Source organism: Lathamus discolor, chromosome 9, assembly GCF_037157495.1.
Source record: "Lathamus discolor isolate bLatDis1 chromosome 9, bLatDis1.hap1, whole genome shotgun sequence".
Classification (NCBI taxonomy): Eukaryota; Metazoa; Chordata; class Aves; order Psittaciformes; family Psittacidae; genus Lathamus; species Lathamus discolor.
The window spans coordinates 7,601,493-7,624,389 of NC_088892.1; the positions used below are offsets into that span (position 1 = coordinate 7,601,493).

Here is a 22,897-nt window from a genome sequence, read left to right on the forward strand (position 1 = left end):
AATGCAAGCAAATTTATGTAGAATGATCAGAAATAGAGAACTTTGCTTTTGAGAGGTGACTAACATTTCATTTTGTCTAACAAATGAAGTCTAAAGGGTTTATGTCTCAAAGATGAACTAAATTAAACTGGAACTTACCAGCTGGAAAACTTCAACTCTTTAAGCTGTAGATCAATAGTGACATGACAGACAAAGCCTTATAAATACACCGGCACAGACAGTTAGCTTCACTACCAAACAGTTCTCAAAGTGCTTTCCAATAATATAAGCCAGAGCCAAATCCCAAATATTCTTATAATGGTCTTTTGCTAGTAGTCTAGACAATTACAGCTCATAAACCCTGACAGAGCATTAACTTCATGACTCAGCCCAATGTTCCCTATGTTTGGCTCAACACCACAGTAACATTCTCTGAATGTTTCTAACAATGCTCAATAACAGTTAAATGCTTTAACAGCACAGTCCACCCAGATGCTCCTGTGTTTGTCCAAAGCAACTGAGCACACCAACTCTCAACAAAAGCATAGCACGTGCCCATTTCAGGAATGCAGTTATGTTTTCCCCAGGGATGAGCTAAAGGCTTTCATTTTAAGACCTGCTGTCACAGCCACAAAGCCAGCCTGTTAACACACACAAAAGGCCACATTGTCCTACCTTCGCAATCCCCTATAAAAGCCTATAAAATGATTTATTTCACTCATACATGAGCCACACTCAGGTTAGTCTGCCTTTGAGGTACAACAGGGTAGGAGAAAACCCTCTGCTTATCAGAGAGAAGATTCCTAGGAGAAAGCCTTGCAACACCAGGTCTGTAACCCAGCCAAATGATCTGCAAGGTTAGATATGATGATCACTTTGCAGTTTCCCTTATGGAATGCCTTCCTCAGCTTTCCAAGTGTTGTTCTTTAAACTAGCCAATTCCTTAAAGTCCCAACACGAGCACTTGAACTGGTCCTGTTCGGGATGTGTCTCACTGAAAGAGAACCCAATCCTATTGCCATTCCAGTCGTAGCTACAAGGAGAGACGCAGAAGATCATTTTTTTTCCATAAACACATCACACTGCTCAAAGGTTTTTATCTTGAAATTTAATTAAAGAAAAACATCTCAAAGTGATTAAGCACATCTGACTTCCAGCTTCTTGTAATGGCACAAGCCAGTGCAGTGAGTCGTAGAAAGCGAGCTCAGAGTTTTATTTTCATTTTAAAAAAGGGAAGAAAAGAAAATAAGAAAACTCTCAAGATGTGGTCCAAGTGTGAGGTCCTATTACAAAAGTGGCTGTTTACTTGTAAACAAGATTAAAATGTAGTGAACAACGTTTCATACAGCTTAAACAAAACCACTTTTCTGAAGCAGTACAAGTCATGTTTCAAGATCATAAGAACACCAAAAGCAGAAAAAAAAAAAGGCAGAAGAATCACATTACTTACTAAAATGATAAGTAATTTACATTTAATTGTAATAGCTTGACATTTTTATTGCTCCAATGGTAGCATTTTAACAAGTAAATGTAGTGAACTGTCATAGTGGGACAATCATAAACATACTTATGAGTTTGCATGTGGAGTTTTGTACCTATCAAGGAAAGCATAGAAACTTTATCTAGACCACATCAGTAAAAGTGTTCTCTGTTTTAAAGCCACCCATCTATTAACTGAACCCACTTCCTAGACTTGTCTCTGCACGTCCTGGAACAGTTTTTTTCCCTCCTATGGTAAAACAAGTTCACAGATGCAGGTGGGCAATCAGCAGGTAGGAGCTTTGATGCTCTGCCAGTGTTCTTTAATACTTCAGTACTCCTTAGATACAAAACTTACTAGATACAAACCCAAATATTTCCTAGATAAAATCCAGAAAAGAAAGTTAGTGTCAGAATGTTGATGTGAAAAACTGAACATTGATTTGGTAGACAGTGACTGCTTTTAAAAATCCATTGCAAACTCACACTACTGATAGTTACACTAGTTCCCTTTTCTCCTTACTCCCTGCACATTGCATTCTCTTTTGCTAGAACCAGTCAAGGCACTTTCTTTACCATTTCCATTACACTTTGCTAATACTGATATCTTACATTGCCACAGATTCTTTCCCCAATGAAAAAGCGTCCTTCATAAAGGCATTTACCAATTCATGCTGACTTCTTATGGTCAACAATGAGCTTTTCTGTCTTGTCAGATAGAATTACCTGCTGATTTTTCAAAGCTGAGGATAGCCCAGGCAAAAAGGAACCTGTAGGCAGAGCAGAAGTGCAGAGTTCACAGCAGTACTTACAGCTGCCTTCCTTTTTAAATGAGCTATGGAAAGTGTGTCTTTCAGATGCAAATATAATACTGTGTGCTGGATTTGCATTTTAATGCAAATTTATCTACTTACTAAAACAGGGAGCTTACTGTAAATGGCAGTTTCAGCTCTCATATTCTTTACCAGCTGCTTTATGGCCACATATTTACATGTCTATTAAAACACAAAGAAGAGACCCTTTCATTGTTTGAAGACTATGCAGTTAACAATTAAGAACAAAGTACAACATACAGAATTTACATACTTGAAATGTAAACTTTAAAAACTAACATTCTGTGCTTAAGCACCTTGTGGTGCCCTGGAGAGACCCAAGGACAGACAACCTGCTGTGGGCAGAGCAGTACATGGCCAGGCCCATGGGACAGGGACAAAGGGATGCAGGTGGGAAAGCTGAGCCACCACCTTGTCCTGCCTTGGGTCTCTGGTCATATCACAGCATTGGGTAGCCAGGGCAGAGCCCAGAGGGGCCAGGGGCTCCTGTAGCTCAGGGTATTCCTTCAGCTTGGCACAACACTTCACAGAAACAAGACAAATCAGGCTGAGGAGTTCCGAATATGGTGAAGTCAGCACCGACTGAAGGAGATTCTGTTAGCAGCAAGACTGAAGACCACTCAGCATTCACCACTGGCAATTACTAGAGCTCTCATTCTGCTTGCCTGGTCTCTCAGTTGGAAAAGAACATTTTGAAATAGAGCCACATAAAGAACCTGCTGAGAATTCTTGAGTTTCTTACACACAAAAGGCAAATAACAAAGTTCTGGCATAATAGTAAGAAACTTCCATTGTTCAGCTAATGAAGCTAAGCTCCCGTCACTTACTTCAGAAACTTTTGTAAGGGGAATACACAGAACTGGGTGTGCTGTTTCAGTTTTGGTTTACTTGGCATTTCCCTGACATTAAGCTTCCAGTTAACAACTCAACCTAAAAAAAAATAAATTGGAGAGAACGCTGCTTGGTTCTGAGATAGGCATCTGAGTTGTGAGGTGCAGTGGTAAATTCAAACAACAGCTTTTCATTCATTATGTTACAAATGCAATTGCACAGCTGTCACCAACCTGCCAGTCAAATGAAACCACTGCAGCAAATGTACAAATTGCAGAATCTGAACCATCAGTCTGTGACTGGAAGCTACTGCAAGCGCTGGAGCCTGACACTCCTCAGCTGCACATAAGAACAGCACAGGATTTGACGTGAAGTAACAATTTGCATAAAACTGGCCTCTTGTAAACAGTGTGTACAAGAAGTCTGCCCTATGACAGTCATTAGAATGCACTGATCTTACAAATACTGTAATTTAATACAGTATTGCATACCGGAAAAGCTGCAAATACATTCAGAGGAAATCCCAAGTAACCCTGAAACTAAAAAGCAATTTGGGACGATGTGGTGAGGAGTCAAGCTGCTGCAAAGAAATGCCTGGACAATTGTAAAGATACTCATCACAATGGGCAGATACTCGGTCATCTGCTGGGTTTTGTCTGATTTCTTATTTCAATTTAGGAAAGGGAGGGAACTTGCATCGATTTTCATTTCCTTACTATTAACAAGTGGTCTTGCTTAGGCCAACCATCACAGGAAGCTTTTCTACAATTACTTCCCTGCCTGAGATCAGGCAAACAGGGGAGAATCCAAAAATACTTATGAATTCCACAAGGCACTTGTGGCTCTTCAAACTGTGCCTGAATACCAAAACATATGCATGAACCCTCCCAACTGATCCACTTCCTTCCATCAGTATATTTGATGGGCAACTACTCATTTAGATAAAATCTATTTCCACTGGAAAGGAAGCCATGTCACTCAAGTGCTGAAGTACTATCAGGGCTAAGAAAACACCGAAAGTGTTACTTCAGCTTTGATTTGGCTGTTCCAAATGTCTCCCCTTAGTAATGAAGGTCTCCAATTATGAAACTTTTTTTTTTCCTCACTTACAAACAAAACAAAACTTGACATCCATATATTCCTAAATTAAAGGGGCTTTAGGATAGTTAGCAGCCACATCTACCCCACAAATGCAGTTCTTCAAAAGGTGAACAATATTCAAGCTTCCTGTTTCAGGTGCTACAAACACCACCTGAAATCCTTTAAAATATGAAATAAAAGACAGAAATGCTAGGCATTTTTCATCCATTTACTAAACAAAGTGCAACTGAGCCCTACACATCTGATAGTATGTACAAACTCCTTATGGCTTTACCATAAAAAAAAAAAGCATGTGAGTGGGTCTATACAATCACAGGGATACGAGCAAGGGTAATGAGTAAAACCACATTGGACTGTTGGCAATAGAATAGGAGCTATATTACATTCTGTAAACCTCGGCATACCACACTTTACATTACGCAAAGAGTAACTATTTACAAATCCATAGTGGGTAAAAGAATTAACCCCCTAATGTAGATGATGATTTTGCAAAGTGCAGGACAAAACCAGTGCTGTTGATTGCGAGTCCTATGCAAGCAGGTTATACTAAAATCATTACTACTGGATGCTTACCTGGACATTGCTACTAAGGGTTTCTAGGATTGCAACATTCAGAATGAAAGAAGAGTATGACACTGCATTAGGATGCATGTTTGAGGACAGCAAATACAGAAATTATAAGGCAGCATGCTCAGAACAAGTTTAAGCAGCACTGAGGTTAGATCCCTAGTGGCAACTCTATCAGTTATTGGCAATGTTAAAAATTCAGAGTGCAACATAGAAGCCTCATTTAACATAAAAAAAATGTGCAAATTTTTCTCTTCTTAACAAAAGAAAGTAACATAGCAAGGAAGATACTCTACTGAAGAACGTTAAGTCACAGCAAAGTTCATCTTCTTTCCAAAATCATCTACAAGGCACTAAGGGTAGAAAATGACAGGTAACATGAAAGACCAAATGATGTTCCTCAGTCAGGTCGAAATATGGGATATTTTGGTAAGAACTCTATTAATATTACCTGTTGAAGAAGGGAAAAAGACAAAAACAGAACACAGTAACCAAAAAGTTCAAACCTTCAGCACAATTTCCATGCAACATCAGCTAGTATGTGAGACTAAACCTATCTGAGATGCTCTGTAAGGAGGGGATGTTGCCCAGAGGAACAAAGCAGAGATTTCAGTCTGTTTGATATACAGGGCTTCTGGACGCCTGACTTTTTGGGGTGACTATCTCTGTTCTTCAAGCTTACAGTCTTCATGGCTATACATGAAAGTGAATGGGGCAGAAGTAGGACCACCAGAATACTTCAAGTGCTGCTTTCCTATATGGACTGTCTTGGTTAAAGCTTTATGGGATTCAGAGCTGGCAAAAAAAGGGAAAAATCCAGACAAAAACCATAGAGATGTAACATCTCTGCACAAATAATTTATATAATAATTTTGTATACCAGGGGAAAATGTGGGTAAGCATTAAAGAACCATGGAGTGGAGTCACACCAATGCACACAGTCCCAGCTGATCTCCCTCATCACAAATTACAGCCCAAACCCAAGTGTACTGCAGTGCAAACACACAGTTGTTATGAGAAGACATGTTTAGTGGTGACAAGTTCTAAGTCTCGAGATCTGCCATGACTCCTGTTAAAAGTGGCCATCATGGGTGTACATCAAACACAACTGCAAGCTTTTCTGAGTTACTATTTCAGATAAGGTGACATTGTAGTAAGTTAAGGATTTTCCTTTTCAAATCAGTTATGCTGAACACCAAGCAAAGAGCAGAAGTAACACTTACATATTCCATCATGTTGCTGGTTTCACATTTCCTTTTACTCAGCTTCCAGTGCAAACCCAGCTAAGAAAATAAATATCAAAGGATTAATGCATTAGCATAGCTCTGGTTTGATGAGTAATGTAATATGCACTATCAATACCAAAGTGTGAGGATCTGGAACACTTCAGACACAGGTTTAAGATCAGTAGAAAGTAAGGAATTACAACAAGACTGTAAAATTCCTACAACGTGCCAATTATGAAATTTACTGTTCTTCTATACGAAGCCCCAAGCACTCAGACTTTTCTTACCTTATGATATAGTCTGTTATTTTCCCATTCTAATAACTTCTGAATTGATCTTCTAGTCTAAAAAAAAAATAAGTAAAAACTGTATTATAGATAGTTCAGAAGCCAGCTTCATCCAGCAGAATCTTCCTATTGCATTGCTGTTTTAAGATTAAAGTAAGTTAGTTTCATAAAAGTAGAACCAAGCAAAAGAGAAACTATAAATTGAAGTCCAACCACATCAACTCCCCAATTCTCAACATCACATCTTCAGGGAAAAAAGAACACCCAGTTTTTGTGTTAAGACTCAGCTTTCCCAGAATTAATTTACTCCGTAAGAGATCCTTCTGAATTGGTATTCCTGCCTACCATAGCCAAGGCAATAGAATAGAATCTTCCACATCCTCTTGGCCAAATTCTGTACCTACTACAGTCTACTGACAACACAGTTTATACACACGATTCCCAAATTTTGCTTATGTAATTGTTATCTGAATCCTGAACAAATCTCACCACCACGGACCTCCATCTCACAACAAATACTGTCTGTGTCTTCAGCTCCTGGATACTAAAGTGCATGTTCTGCTCTTTCCCACAGCTGTGGGAAAGGAGATGATTTTTGGAGTTTCAGTCATTTTTAAGGTAAATAAGAAAAAAGAAAGACTACTGTGATGATGTACTCTGATTCCTGCACTGTATACCACAAAATTCCATTCACCTATCTCTTTGCTAAAGCTAATAATAGTAGGTGAGCTACAGCATCTCTATTTAAAGAGAGACACAAAGACTTGGCAGTGGAGAACCCACCACTTTTTTGTAAGTTTTTCCAGTGCCAAAGCTATCCTCGGCATTAAAAAGTACCTGTTGTTTCCTGTGTCAACTCTTAGTTTCCTATTGCAGCCTTTGGATCTCAGTCACGCCTTTCATTGCGAGGTAAGTGTATAAAGACTGGCTGGGCTGGAGTTCATTTTCTTCACAGCAGCTTTATGGTGCTGTGGTTTAGATTTAGGACTAAACCAGTGTTGATACTACATCAGTTTTAGCTATTGCTGCACAGCACTGACCAAAGGGATATTCTATGCCATGTAATGTCATGCTAACAATATGGGCTGTTCTATCCAAAGTAGTCCACTGCCCAGAGACAGGTGTCAAGTGATTTGCCTTTGCATCATTTGGGTTTTCTCCTTCACTTACTAAACTGTCTTCATCTCCATACATGAGTTTTTCTTACTTTTGCTTCCCTGATTCTCTCCCCAGTCCTGCTTTGGGAGATGAGGGTGAGTAATCGAGGGGCTGGTGGGTGTTTAGTTGCTTGTTGGGTCCAACTCACCACAACAGAAGATTAAGAACCATCTTGTTCTTGTGACAGTGATCAAATCACTCTATAAACACACACACATACCCACAGAAGTAACATGATCTTCCCTACTCCTACTTGGTACATATTATTTGCAGCCTTGAGAATTAACACTACAACATCACATGGGCATTTATTTATATTTTCAGTAGCACAAGAATATTAAATATGGCTTTAAAACTGCAAATATTCCATCTGTATCTCAAGCATCTTACTCTGCAATAAGAACGTTTATAAAGGCAGCTAAAATGAGCTAAAGTCTTGTAACCTTTTAGTGCTACAGGCTTCAGCAAGTAGCAGTTGCACAAGTTATCATATTCTGCCCTTTGTGTATTTAATTTCTATTGTTTTTCTTAGCCAAATCTCAATGCCAGTCAATGCAACTGTTAATTGCTTGAGCACGATGGAAAGCTTGACAAAATACTTTGTTTTCTCTGAAAAGCAATGCCTAGTCCTCAGTTTTGCTTTGTTTTATTAAAGATAAAGCCAGAATACTTTTTAAGAGATTTTTACTTAGGATCTTTTCCCACAATTGAATTGACAAGTGTGAGAGTTTATTTACCCAGTGCACCTACATACTATTTACATTTGTGGATAATAAGATTTTATGGCTACAAGACTTACAAACTATGTAGCTGCGAAGAACAGCATTACACTATACCCATTATGTATCTCTTAAACCTTTACTGCTGTGATAAATCAATTCTAGACGTAAACCAGAGAGATTATTGAGATCACATTTACTTTGCAGTGCTTAAACACTTTCAGAATTATTCCTTTGGACCTGATCACAAGAGTTTCTGTTGGGGAAAAAAAGATAAATACAGAAATGAAAAGGGAAGGATTTAAACATGCCAAATAGAAAATGAATTTGTATTTGTTCTTCATAGAAACAGCAGAGTAAAATACGTTAAATAAAGCATAGCTCTGAAATGTTCTGATATCTACTACATGTGAAAAAGGTGATTTTTAATTTAAAAACTGTATTTATTCTGGGCTGTGGCTCTGTGTGTGTGTGTTGCACTTTTGGTCTGTGAGGCCCTGTGCCCCGTTCTGCACTCATTTAATGCAATTCTTACACCTTTAGATATCCTGGGAAATGAGGGTATCATATACTCTACCCTGTTCTTCACACTGAGATGGGATTAGCTATTCCTAAAATTATTAATGGGTAACTTGGCATCATTTACTTCATTAACAAACACAGTTTTTCTATTTTCTAAGGAACGGAAAACAAAATCACCTTTTGAATGTAAGACAAAGGGTTTGCAATGGAGATGACAATATTAAGTGTTATTTAATGTTATCAGCAACTGCAAAATAAATAGAGTAAGAAGAATAAACACTTACTCTTTTGTTAAGACAAACTACAGGCCACAGGCTACAGCCCAGCGTGCAGCAGCAGCACAGACAGCCACAAAGCAGCCATTTTACATTGATGGGGAGATTCTTTCTTAAACAGGCATTCACGCGACTGATGCTGGTCTTGAATTCTTCTGGGGCAACCTGCAACAGAAATGCTGAACCTCAGTGGGAAGCCATTACACTTGTGTTTGCTCAATAACTGCCTCTACAGGGTAAATAAAACATAATGCCATTATACAATATGACCCCATCCTCTAAAACCCTGGTCACCAGTGAGCAGAAAAAAGTCACTTTTCTTAAAACAACTTCATTTATGGTGCATGCTTTGCAAAAATCTGAATTAAAACATTGCTTAGATGAACAGTCTCATCCTGACTTACTGCACCACTCATAAATCAATTGGCCTGATAACAGTGGCCCCAAACAAAACCAGAAGCGGGACACAGCTTTGCAGTAAAAACACATCAGATAGAAAAAAGGATAATATTGTTTGAATTAATTTCACACCAACGGAAGCTACACTGTGCCTGAATGAGGGTGGACCTCTGTCCGTAAGTGAGTTCCTAAAGCGGTGTATACTGACACAAGGCCACAATTTCACTTGTGGCTGCTTCCTAAAATAGGGAAGCCTAGAAAAACATATTCTGGGTTATAGTCAAGGCAAAGAAATGCATCTTGTGCAGGGTTATGAGTGAAGCCTAGCTGTTAAAAACAGCTTATTTAAATTAAGGAATATTCAGCAGATCTTACTCAAAATATTTTCTATGTATTGCCACTGCAGGGTCACAGCAGAAACCTGCATTTTCTATCAGAAATAAGCTCTTTTCTCACAGCAGCATGTTACTTACAAAGGAGTGAGAGCACTCACCTATTTACATACCCCAGATCCCTCATCTCTCCACAGAATCTAAATAACTTCTGACAAGTCCAATATGGATTTGTGGTATTGGCTCCACAGCACTCTTAGTTATAACACAATCCACTGTTTGAATGCACAAAAGCAGAATAATCAGATCCAGCTTCAATATACTTCACCAGTCAGACACAACTCCAAGAAATAAAGATTCTTCCCTAACTACTTGCCATGTTGAAGAACAGACCTCTGGAATTAGTGTCTATACAAAGCTGTGCAACTACTACATAATCCCTCCAACCAAGCAAGCCCAATCCTGTGCATTTGATTCTGCAAACAAGGGCAACAATGACCACAAAAAGCATTAATTCAATGACAAAGACTCCTTTCACCAAAGGAGCAAAACTATGTGACAGGAAATGGAGAGGACCTGATCCTGCTACTGCTACCTATTCACAAGCTAAATTCATTAAAACACTGCAGGAAAGGAAGTAAATAAATACAACATCTGTTTCCTGGCCATTCAGTTCACCATGCACATAGAGTCAGAGGTCACCTGCATCTGTACATAAGCCAGGCCTATGGTTAGCTATATAACATCAGAATTTAACATTGTGATTATTTTATAGCAGGAATAAGCACAAAAAGAATTTCTTTTGCCACTATCCAGGCTCCCCCCCAGTATTAATGAGACTGTCTTATAAATCTTTTATCATATACAAATGGAGCAAGTGAAGATTTTCTTTAGGATGACTGGGATATCAACATTTAAATGTATTTTACAACTGACATCTTAGTTTAAAAAAGCAAGCAAGAAAGAAAATGGCAAAAAGAAACAGAGCTCCCATGTACTGGGCCTTTTACAGTGAACAGAGTGAAAACAAAATCACATTGTAATGTGGAAAACTAGCCTGTACTTCAGGTATCTGAAAGAGTTTTACAGATCTCTTTTCAATGCCAGGTCCTCTATTTAGGGTGTAACAAATACCAGATGCACGTAAGCAAGAACCATTTCCAGTGTGGGAGAGTGGTTTGTAGTAACATACAAGTGGGTTAGTTGGGCACAGTACAAGTGCACATTGAGATTACACACATGAACAAATGGGCATCCGCAGCTCTCCAAGCAGTTTACATGTCAAAGAAATGCCATTTGTACATATCTAAATGTCAGGAACAAGTCTTTCAGAATTTGCACATGTATCATTCTATCTGTTTATGTTGAAGATAAAATAAGTAGTTTTTTCTTGACCTCATTAGTATTTTTGCAGTGAATCCCACTAAGAAAAGGGAATGTTTCCTTTTCTATTAGACACAAAGTTCACTGCACCTTGACAACAAATGCACCCCAGCCCCAAAATACAGCTGAGCAAACCTACCAAAGACAATGGATTGCAGAATCTAGAGTTTCACACGAAGAACTCTCATCAGTGATAACATCCAACATGAAAAGAGATCACACAGGGCTAATAAAGCTCTGGGATGATGAGACTCCCTGTTTCTGTGCTACTTTTAAGGGAGTCGCTGGTCACATCAGGTTAACAGTTTGATGCTGCTTTACAAGAACAATGCTTAAGTGCTCTCCTCCTTATAGAGCACAGCACTGGAAATGGCTACACTAGAAACCAGAAACAGAGAAAACTAGAAATAGAGAAAAACTATTTCAGAACCTTTGGGATGATGCTTGCCTTAATTCAAGTAATATGAAATCACTGCCTCTACCTACTAATGCAAAATTCAAACTGAAACGCAAAGTTTAGGTTAGATACACGCAAGTTCTTCACTGTGAGGGTGGTGAGGCGCTGGCACAAGCTGCACAGAGGAGCTGTGAATGCTCCAACCCAGGCAGTGTTTGAAGCCAGGCTGGATGAGTCTTGGGTGACATGGTTTAGTGTGTGGTGCCCTTGCCCATGGCAGGGGGTTGGAGCTGGATGATCTTAAGGTCCTTTCCAACTCAAACTATTCTATGATTCTAATGCACCAAATACTATCATATAAAGGTGAATCTCTTAGCTGCAACATAAGATGAAATTTCTCAAGATGTTTTGGCTAACTCAAGCTATTGGATGTGTTTCTCCCTTTAGGTAATAAAATCACAACAAATACCTCAATAACACCTCTTCATTTGAAACTAAAGGAACTAGTGATCAAGTTAAGCCTCATTCTGTGATGAATAGAAGCAAAACATGGTTTTGTTGCTCTCAGTTTATAGCTCAGTAACAATTAGGTATTGTTACAAGTGACAAACAAACTATCTGTAAAAAAAATAACTGTTCTAATTTAATAATAAAATGGGATCAAACTGAAACAGTCACCAAAGAATTCCAGTGGTTTTCTGGCATGATTCTTAACCTTGCCATTCTTGTGGGTACAGATACTGAGAAGGTAATGAGTGACTAATGTATTTCAAACAGAGAATTAACAGCACCTCATGCACAAAGAAAGCTCCCTCAAAGTCTACTTTTGAGTCATTTTGGAAAGTCTCTTGGAGAGTTTCTGTGGGGGTCTTGAAAAGAATGAGATAAGTACATAGCTCCTGGCTGTGCAGTACACCTTGTAAAGAGACATTAGCTCCTTTCAGGTCTTTAAGGGAAAGGGGAAAAAAAAAAGCCAACCCAAAAACATAAAAGGAAAGGAGAGGGTGTCATAATATTTTACAACAGGATGCGAGAGAATCTACAAACACAGGAAGAGAGCAAGCAAAGCCCAGCAGGCCTGAGCCCTCTCCTGCAATCATGGTGATCACAAACCCTATCAATCACATGCGGCAAAGGGATCACAATACCAAGAGCACATTTTATGGCCAGTGTTTCTCTGCACTGCACAGTAATCACTGTGTGGGACCCTCAGTGTTTGAAGAGCAGGGCAGGAAACTCCACTTTCTTCCTTAAGGTTCACCACCTCCAGCATTTTCTTGTCACCTGGAGCAGTGTGTGCTATTGTGTCATGTATCACGAAGAGTATTTGCTGAAAGCATTTAAATGCTTGCTCTAAAAGAATTAATGATCCTATAAAACTGTAGCACACACAATTTAAATTTAGGCCTAAGTTCAATCACATTATTAAAAGTTCAATATTGCCTCTGCATTAAGTGCAGGCAAATCTTTCATTATTCAGTTGGAAAGAATGCTCTATTTGAAAGCCAAGCTCAGCATTCATCAACCAGCTGAAGCTTGTCCTCATCCTGCAAGATAAATATTAAGTCAATCTAGCTGAATTAGCAAGGCCCAACATTTGACCTACCTGATATTGCCCTTTGTTTTATTGTCTATGTTATCCCCAAATATACAAATTCACCCCTCCCCCCAAAAAAACACAAACATGACTCAGTTAAACATGTAAGATGTAATTATGTGCATCTGGACTTGAGGCTGATTTACAGTAACTATCCAGGCTCTGTAAAATCTGGGAGAGGAGGAGGAAGGGGAAGGAGATGGGAGAAGATGGAAAGATTTCAGATTTAAAAGAAGAAAACCAGCAGGTTTACTGTCATCGTTATGTAGGTGGGCAAACCAAGGGTCAGGAAGCTTAAGTAAATTCCTATAGCTACATAGTGGCATAAATCCAGAAAGTTGGTGCTTTTGGGATAAAAGTGTAGCCAGACAGTTTTACCTATTTAGGATTTTTATTGTGCATTGGATAGGTTTCCACTCAGTGTTTAAAACCCCAGATCTTCATCTGTATTTATTAAAAAGAAAAAGCATAGCATAGAGAACTCTATCAACCCCACCTAATGGCTTCATCTTTTACACTCCATTAGCAGGTGGGTGATATTACTAATGTCCATTCACAGCAGACAACAAAGCCATTAAACGTTACCCAGCCACTGAATAAAGTATGGCATTGCTTTAGACTGAGTACTTATGTGAGCTCATAGTAAACGTTTTCATCACAAATTGTTAATAGAAACGGCCACTACGCTATTCAAAAGCTAAAATTTGTATTTTAAGAACAGTAGAAGATGTTAAAGTGGTGTTTCAACTGACTACAGTGCTTGGTATTGAGGGTATTGGAAGAAAACCTCCTAACTAGAAACACTGAGTGAGTTTTCATTTCCAGTAGGGTGGAGGTGATTCACTGCCACAACCAGAGGAAGCAGCAGATTATTTCTTGCAATTCAGGAAAGTATTAAAAGCCAGAAAACCTGCAACTGTGGTTTTTAATGTCATTCACGGCAGCATGTAGGAGGCAGCAAGAAAAATGTGTTTACTGCCTCATTTGATTGGCCTTTTCCCCTGACGAAAGGGAACTAATTTATTTCCAAGCTCTCCTTAGAAAGCTGCTCAAATCCAACATAAGAAAAAGGGGATATCAAGAGTCTCAACAGAAGCAGAGTACCTATACGCAGAAAATCCCTGCTCATGTGATTCACGTTGCCAGTGATTACATCTATAGAACAAGAAGGGTAAATGCCAAGAACTTCCTCTTTCCTCTCTCTGCCAAATGAAGTCCAAGCAGTCAACTGAGCTATAAATTAAACTTTTGTTCACTGTCTATTTAACAAGAGGAGGACAATGAAGTGGAAAATGTGTCAGGCATTGATGTTCCTATTAAAAAGTGTAGGTCTGGGGGGTTGGGTTTGTTTGGGGTTTTTAGTACACATCAACATATTTCAGACAGACAGAAAGAGATGAAATGATATAATCAGATTAAGTTCTAACATTTCCAGCCAGGCTTATTTATAATGAACTACAACTTGACTAAAAGCATAAAAATTGCTATTTCCAAAACGTCTTCTATGGGTTTTCAATGATCAGAAAGAGCTTTGAAGGGAAGAATGAAACTCTGACATGCAAGGGAAGAAAATGCAATAGGTGTTATCACCAGCCCTCACATTAGATGCTATGGAATCAGCAAGATTTTTCCTTTTGAGCTCAGTGAGATTATGAAGCAAGGCCAGAGTTCTCTTACCAACCAAAATCTCCAAACAGCATCTGCTTTTCAAGTGTCCTGATATCAAAAAAGCTTGACAAATTGAACCCAAGGATTTTATTCACGATACTCTGGGGTGAAAGGAAGGCAAAGAACCCCAGATGGATTTGGAAGAACCAGGAGACACCATCCAGCTGTATTTTAGTGTACTGTTACCATGACTCAACAGCTCCTGCAAGAGGCAGCGGAGGCAGTAGCTCTATGGTGTGATAGAGAAATCAAAGAGCCAAATGAACTTGTTCCTCACAAATCCTGGAAAAGATATACAAGATAGAAAACAGCAAAAAAAAAAAAAAGCACTGGAGTGAAAGAGAAGAAAGAAAAATCCTAGAGAAAAAGAATTGAAAATTTAAGTCTAAAAAACCCCAAACACAATTATGAAACTAATGTAAATACCATGATCAAGAACTTGGTTAAAAGACTTCATAAATAGCTACAAATTAATACTTATTAAACTTGCATTTATGACAGGACTCCAGGGAGAGCAAGAGACTTGTCACCACCCCTTTTCAGAACTATGTTATTGTATTTCTGAAAAGGTACCAAACCCCCTACATTGTTTGTAGATTTAACACTATGTTTTGTTCCTTAAAGCTTCGATAAGGATTCTCTTCCAGAGGTCTGTCCAAACTCAAGGCTTGACAGACATGTTAAGAAGCTAGTCTGGTATATGGAATAATTTAATTCACAGAGGAAGCAGCACAAACTCCAGATATCCATAAAGCAAGGTGAGATGAGCCTTGTTTGCATGTTGATTGCCTGCATAAACCCAGCATGATATTGTGTTGAGCTTTGCTGTGTTTAGAATAACAATGACAGCAATCCCTGCAAATCATTTTCCTTGTTTCAAAGCACACTGTGGGCACTGGGCATCAATGAGCGGGTTCACACAGGGCAGTTCATTCAGTCTTCAGAGCTGTGCTGGCCTGTGCTGCACTGCACAGTCAGGAGCGTGTATCTGCAACACACAAACCACTGAATGTACTGGATCTTCCCATTGAAAAGAACAGTTTAATCTCACACTTACCTTCCCTGTCAGAACAGAAGGAAATTCTGTATCAAACTTGTTGCTCAAGCCAAACCTTGAAAACAAAAGAGACAAACAAAATATATTCCACCTAACTTACTTTGTTTCCCTTATTTTAAGAAAGTCATAGATTTTGTACTTTAAAAGAATCTATTAATTTCTTTTGCCCTTAAATTTACATTATTTCATGAGCTTTCAATCTAAGTTTGTATAATGTCTTGCGTATCATTCATAAGGTCATTTACAAGACAGAGTAATGCAGCTCATTGCCTTACTTCAATAGCTTCAGGTCACCGGAAGTGAAAAAAATATTTTACAATTGGATAGCAGCAAGTTCCAGTCTTTAAGAAAACACCCGTCCATCTATTAAATTCCAGTTTTACAGGGTTCAGTAATCCTTTTCCTGCTATTTTTCATACTCATGCAATTTATTCACATGCAGCAGATAAAGCCAGTTATAAGGAACCCATATGTCCCCAACTTGGACATTAATAAACATATAGTTGTAAAAAATCACCTTGGGCTGAGTTAAACCATCTCATGCAAAACATGTAACAGCCTACACAGAGAACAGTCTTAAAACAACTATGAGCTTCAAGAAAATTAAGTCTTGGGTATCACTGTGACTATTTTCCATTGAAGTGTTCATAGTTACGAGCAAGAGCTTCATTACAAACAGTGCAACCTGCAGGGAGCTACACTTGCTTGTAAACCTGTGTCACCACTAGCTCCCAAACTACTGAATCAACAGCAGTTTCCAAAGCTAATGTCGTGGATCAGCAGGACACCAACAGTGCAGGTGACTGGCTTTATTTTCTTTAAAGAATGTAAGTAGGCAGGAAGTTAACCAAGAAAGTTAACTGCTACTAAACCTGCCAGCTGCTGCAGGACACAAACTGATCTCTCATCCCCTCTGCTAACTGCAATCTTTAACCTTTGCAATTCAGCTGTTCAATACAACAGCAGCAGCTGGCGCCTCAGCTACAACCTTAACATCTGAACAGAGAGCTTCAAGTTTGTAAAGTTAAATATATCGTACATCAAGTTCACTGCCAGCTCTGCTGAACCCTCTCCTGACTGTATCTGTTCAAAAAAAGTCCCCAAAGGATCCCAGACCAAAAGGGGAGCACAAATACAGGTGGGTTTGTAATATTTACTGTAGAAGCAAACCTTCTGGAGACAGAGTATTTGCTTTGAGCAAACTGACACCTACATACTCCTTCCTGCTCACCTGCACATAATACTGGTGTTGCTGACATGTCATCAGTCCCCTATCACTATACAATACATACAAACAGCATAGTAAGTCAGATATCCACATTTGGCAATAAACTTCTTTGGAATTACACAAAAATGTAAAATAAACCTCAGAAAGGAACATATTAACTTGTGCTGTCTTCTGAAATCCAGTGAGCAAATTGGAATGTTGGTTATCAATACTGGTGAAGTGCAGTCAAGTTCTTCAATGGCTAATTAAAGAAGAGCCTTGGAGCACCAGTCATATAAAACATTAAAAACATACCCCAAGAGTAGATCTTAACTGAAGTGTTTCTCAACCTTTATCTTTTAAGTTACTCTAAGCACTGTAACCAACTGCCACCTATTTGCATTTGTTTCATTCAACACACTTTCATGGAGAAGTTTCTAGAAGTGAATGAGTGACTGGAACATCAGCACAGTGTAGGCAGCTGTGTGTTCAAGTGCACTGCAGAGCCAGCATGTTACATCGGTTCTACAAAAAACATCAGTAAAACCAGCCAGGTTTTAGGCAAACACCAAGTTTACTGATACAAGCACACTTTGCAGAGGTTACATTCTCTGCGAATGTAACCTGGCAAATCAGCCTCTACTTTTTGTAGTTTTCCTTTTTAAGCTGAAATCTTCCAAGTTTTGTTACACTATATATATATTTCTTTTCAAGAAAGCTTCAAGACCAATGAGGTAGCCTTTTCAGTCTTTCAAAAATCCAGAGAAGACTGATGATGTGAAGCATATACAGAAGCTTGTTCTGAGGAATATGGACTTTCTGTCTAATAGCAATGATCACAAAGTTGTAGCAATTAGACAACATAATAAATGAACTACTAGAACATTCAGGTAATACTGCAGAATTACTTACTCTACTCATATAACAGACTAATTCCACTTAAGTCATTCCAAAGGTCCACCTAGCCCAGAACAGACTCTTAGAGTGTCCAGTAGCAGATGCCCAGGAAACAGCAAAAGGAAAAAAGAGAAACAGAAAGGCAAATGTGTACAGGCATTTCCCCAGAACGCTCTTCTGACCATCAACAATTCGTAGTTCAAAAACTTCCAAAGCCACAGGTTGTGTCTTTTATCTCGCTGGTCACATACACTCCTTGAAATTCCCATTGCATCACCAATTCCCGTAAAGAAGAACTGAAATCACTGCTTTCTGATTTAGATCTATTAAGAATACAAGACCACAATATATTTTATCACATTAAATTTGAAGGCTGTTAATGTCATGAAACACATTTAAAATCCAAAACTTTTATCAACTGTCAAGACATCCTAGTTGGTTATAACACATCCAAGGGACCTCAGTTACAGAAATGCCTCTTTTACACTGCCCTCCAAATGGCTAAAAGAACACAAAAAGTTTTGACTATACCAAAACCAGGACCATGCTACATTATAATACTACATGCTGTCAGCATCGCTGATGGCTTTAGCACAATTTTATTACAGTGTCTCTAGAAGTTTTACAGACTCTCCTTGTGATTACCACCTAGGTCAGGAGCATTTAATTTCTCTTAGAGCACAGAGGGCAATTCAAGAACCAAATAAAAAGATTTATTTAGTTCTTTTTAGAGATGTTAAAGCAGAACATTCTGTAGTTCTCCAGCTTTGCAAAACTCTGTACAAGTGCTAAAGTATTAGAATATTTAATGTAAAAAAGTTAAAGTCCTAAAGTCTTGATTAAGAGATAAGTAGCTTCATGATACTTCAGTTGCAGTTTTCTTGTGGGATGACAATTATCTCCAAAAGCCAGGCACTGGTTCCAATAGGCAGCAGAATGACCAGGAAGACCTCACTTTCTAGTTTTTCTGTCTCTCCTTCCCTGTTTTAATGTATGGCATCAGCAAGTCCCATCATCTCATTTTCCCCCATTAGTAAAATGGGGAGAATGCAACTTCTCATAGGAGTTGTAATAATCAACAATCCATCTTCAAATCAGACTGAAATGAACACCCTGAACCATTGTAGACCCCACCTGCAACAGGTATCACGCTGTAAACTGAAGAGTTTTATAAAGCCAAGGAAATAAGGTTTCCTCTCCCCAGATCTAAAAAGGGAAGACTTTATAAAACACCTTCTATCTAGAACATACAGGTGCTTTACCACCTTTTTTTTTTTTTGACTTATGTAGCACTTCATTCTCATCTATCCCACTACTGTATCTATAGATAGTAATCACTCTTACTAGCCTACACAAGCTAAACCTGTTCAGTCACCTCTCATACAATAGGCTCTCCAACCTCCTCTCAGCACAGCTCCTTTCCTGCACCTCATTCAGGTTATGTTTAACAGATGAGCTCAGATCCTACAGAATTCTTTATGAGGTATCATCTAAGCTTTGTCCAACATTTGAGAATAAAGAAGACACTCATCAAGAGCCCCGAGCTGCAATCTCCTTGCACACTTCTCTTCCCAGCCTAGGGCCTTTTCCTATGAAGAGTCAGTAGAACAACTGATGAGCATCCTTACATATGGATGGCGCTTTGGAAAACTAAGGTTTTGGTAACTAGCAGAAGGCTGAGGTAATTTGCTATTTTAAATACATGGCATTTTAAATATGAGGAAGATGGAGTGATATCAAGACAATAATCAAATACCACCTTATCACAACTGAGAGCACCTGGCTCTTCCCCCGCCTCCCCTCATTGCTGACAATCCTTTCATAGCACCTGGATTGTGGATCCCTGGGGGGCACTCCTACGGAAAATACAGTAACAAAAATTCACTTGTATCCAAAACAAGGAGGTTTGCAGACATAAGCAGGAATCACAACCTCCATATTAAGAGCAAAAATATGCTTAATGGCTATTTCACTGCCTCACTACTATCCATCCAAATGGACTGAGTGATATGGAAAAAATTCGTTAGCTAAATAAAACCTTATAACCAAGTTAGAGTCTGTTTACTGCTCTGGTTTTGAATGAAAGTTATTGCCATTGCTTTGGTGGGCATATGATTCGGTCTTCACTACAACTGTTTATGTTGAGATATTTGGATACACCAACCAGTCATACTGACTATGCAAGAAAGAGCAAACAGTGAGTTTATACCTCCTTAAACCAGAATCTCAGAAGCAAATAAAACGCATTTACTAAGTCCTAACAATTTCTCTGTGCTAAAATTCAAAAGCTTTCAGAAAATAATGACTGTTAGTTAACTTTTTCAGTGAGGATTTTCCACAGTGTTGAGCAAGATGAGCATAGATTTTACTAACTGCTTTCACATCCTCTCTTTGTGAGTAAAATAAAACAAGCACACTTTGCATGATCACTCTTCACCATGCACAGGGTTAGCTAAATAGTCAGTGGGCAAAGCAAGATTCTGCTAAAACCCTTAGGAAGATTCTTGGAACTTATAGTTAGTACTGTTGGATACTGCAGAACTCTGTTAGGGCCAGGAGCTCACTGACGAGGTCATAAGACTAAAAACTCTCATGAAAGAAGCTAACACATAGTTTGAACCTACTAACTCGCGAGTTTTACAAAAGGACCGTACATGACAAGCTGGACCAGAAGATAACCCTGGAATTAGAGAATTATCCTTCTCTATGCACCAGAAGTATTCAAGAAAGCCAGTGTCAGATGAGGAACAGAAGGCATCTGAAACAAAAATCCAAGGAAAACAATGGCTTTTAAAAAGCAACTTTTTCTTCTTCCTTATTTATTTCCTCCTTTTTTCTTAATAGTGTCTGACTCATTAGGATAGAAATTTTTATCAGACAGGTTCAGAAAACACAAGTTTTACTCAATGATATATTTATTTCAGTAACTAGAGCAGGCTTCTTTTGAAGCCAACTGATTTCAAAAGCAGCAGCATCTGTGTGATCAAGAAGTGACAGAATTTCAGAGCTGATACAAACCACAAACTCTTTAGGAAGCAAAATATTTCCCATTTAACAGTGAGGTTAGGATTACATACTGTGGTGTCCAGGGTTTATTTGCACTTTACTACTAACATCCATTATCTGTTTTCATTAATATAAAAAGATTTAAGAATATATCATGAAGCTGCTTTCTACCATTGAGGCAGGTATACTTGTTACAGGAGGAAGGCAAGGAAGAGAGGAAGAATGGGAAAACAAGGTGGATGGGAGTTCAGTTTGGGTAGTTACAAGGGCATGCATGCTAGCTCCTGGTTTCCTCACCACTTACAAGTACTGTTTTCTTTTGACGCAGACATCACTAATTGACAGAATTCTTAGAGATGCTTCTTCCCATCCCCAAAAAGATGCTGGAGCCAAGAAGGATCTTTGAGGAACATCACTAATACACAAAAAGCATCACAGCAGACAAAGCAAATGAGTACGTAACATTTTTTCCACTTTAATGCTTAAAACCAGTTAACTAATAAAAAGGGTATGTGGGGTCCTGATCATTCTGCTCATGTTAGACCCATCGTTTAGTCAGGCTACGTGTTATTTGGGGTCAAGGCAGAAGGAAATTCCATCAACACAAGCAAATACACTGCGGAGCAGCAGAGCAACTACCCACTGCCAACTGCTCAAGGCAAACCTGGCTCGGACTTACATGATGGACACAGTATCAAATCCAACATTAGCTCTCTAGGATGAGAGCCTTCCCCACCCAAAGTTTTTGCTGCAGACAGCTAGATCGCACTGCACCTATTTACAGAGAGAAATATGGTTTATGCAATCCAAAGACCCAAAGCAACACAAGCTTGATGGATCCCTGCAATACAAAAACTTCAATACCTCCCTCCCTGCCTGAAAATGAACATTAACAACCAACAACTTGTTATGGAGGTGCTTTGATACATTAATTCCTCTACTTGCAAGGGTAGGAATACTAAGAGAATCCCTACGTGTAAACATTACACATAAGGTCACGCAGTTTGCTCATCTTTTGTTTCAGCTGTTTAACCAAGCAGCAAACATTCTCCCTCCTGTTGTGCTCTGATGACAAGAACACTTCACCTAAACCAAACTCACAGCCAAGTTTGGAGCAGGTGAACTACCCACGGCCATGTGCATCTGCTGCAGCGCAGTGCAGAGGCTCCGTGGCTCTGCTCAAGCAGCGGAGGATCACAGGGAAATTTCCTCACAGGCTGCTCACCCTCATAGGCTGCTCATCCTCAGCCTCACAAGCGGCTCATCCTCACGTCATGTGGCCGTTAGTTTTTATCTAACGGGTTATGTGGAAAGAGAAGCACATCCAGCACTGCCAAGGCTCATTAGCTGCTGCTCTTGCACTCACCAGCTAACCAAACTTCGGTTGTTCATTCCTGACTTCGGGTTGCCTCGGGCTACTATGGAAAACAGTTCGTTTCCCGTTTTAACACGTTGAAAGCCAAACTCCCCTCACACGGCAGGCGACGGGAGCGGGCAGGGAGCAGGGCTATAGGTCACGGCACCGCGGGCAGCCCCTGGCCACGGGGGAAGGGAGGCTCGGGGCAAACAGGGACGGGGCACAGTCCTCCCCCCCCCGGCACCGCCCGCGGGCAGCCGGGCCCCGGCAGCTCGGGGCTCCCCGACCACAGCACAGCACACCGGCCTGTCACGCTGCCCCGTGCCCGCCGCCAGCCCCCGCTCCTTACACGGTGATGTGCCCGGCGCCCCGTACCGCTACGGGATCCGGCGCGTCGCGGGACCGGGGCAACTCCTGGCTCCGCACCACCGGCTCGGACTCCTCCTGCTCTTCTTCCTCCTCTTCCTCCTCCTCCAGCTCATAGATAGTGTCAAAATCCGCCATGTTGGGCAGTAGTACGCTCATCTCAAGCCCTCCCCCGGCGCGGGCCGAGCCGCGCGCCTGCGCACCGCGAGCTGGGGGCGGAGCCACATGCGCCGGCGGTGGCAGCGGGAGCCTGG

The 22,897-nt window shown here is 39.8% G+C and overlaps 1 protein-coding gene across 3 annotated transcripts; it reads right to left on the reverse strand.

The window, feature by feature from the left end:
* Positions 1–1,067: 1,067 nt before the first annotated feature.
* CHIC1 (cysteine rich hydrophobic domain 1) lies at positions 1,068–22,895 on the reverse strand. 3 transcript variants are annotated; one of them, XM_065689233.1, is made up of 6 exons: positions 22,627–22,872; positions 15,811–15,865; positions 8,987–9,142; positions 6,304–6,360; positions 6,014–6,073; positions 1,068–5,241 (listed from the first exon to the last, which is right to left on the reverse strand). In XM_065689233.1, the coding sequence occupies exons 1-6, from the start codon at positions 22,800–22,802 to the stop codon at positions 5,191–5,193; spliced, it is 555 nt and encodes a 184-aa protein (XP_065545305.1). In that variant the 5' UTR covers positions 22,803–22,872; the 3' UTR covers positions 1,068–5,190. The 3 variants fall into 3 exon arrangements, with proteins under 3 accessions (XP_065545305.1, XP_065545307.1, XP_065545306.1); XM_065689234.1 differs by lacking the exon at positions 1,068–5,241 and adding an exon at positions 5,249–5,585 and having other exon boundaries at positions 22,627–22,873; XM_065689235.1 differs by lacking the exon at positions 15,811–15,865 and having other exon boundaries at positions 22,653–22,895.
* Between the last annotated feature and the right edge of the window lie 2 nt (positions 22,896–22,897).

Bases quoted from the DNA above. Each gene is read 5' to 3' on its own strand.
- CHIC1 (XM_065689233.1), bottom strand. From the start codon at position 22,802: ATGAGCGTACTACTGCCCAACATGGCGGATTTTGACACTATCTATGAG. The intron at 6,361-8,986 runs GTAAGTGTTTAT...TTTTTTTTTTAG, and splicing joins TAGTTTGTCTTAACAAAAGA to ACTAGAAGATCAATTCAGAA. The intron at 5,242-6,013 runs GTAAGTGTTACT...CTTCTTCAACAG, and splicing joins CCAGCAACATGATGGAATAT to GTAATATTAATAGAGTTCTT.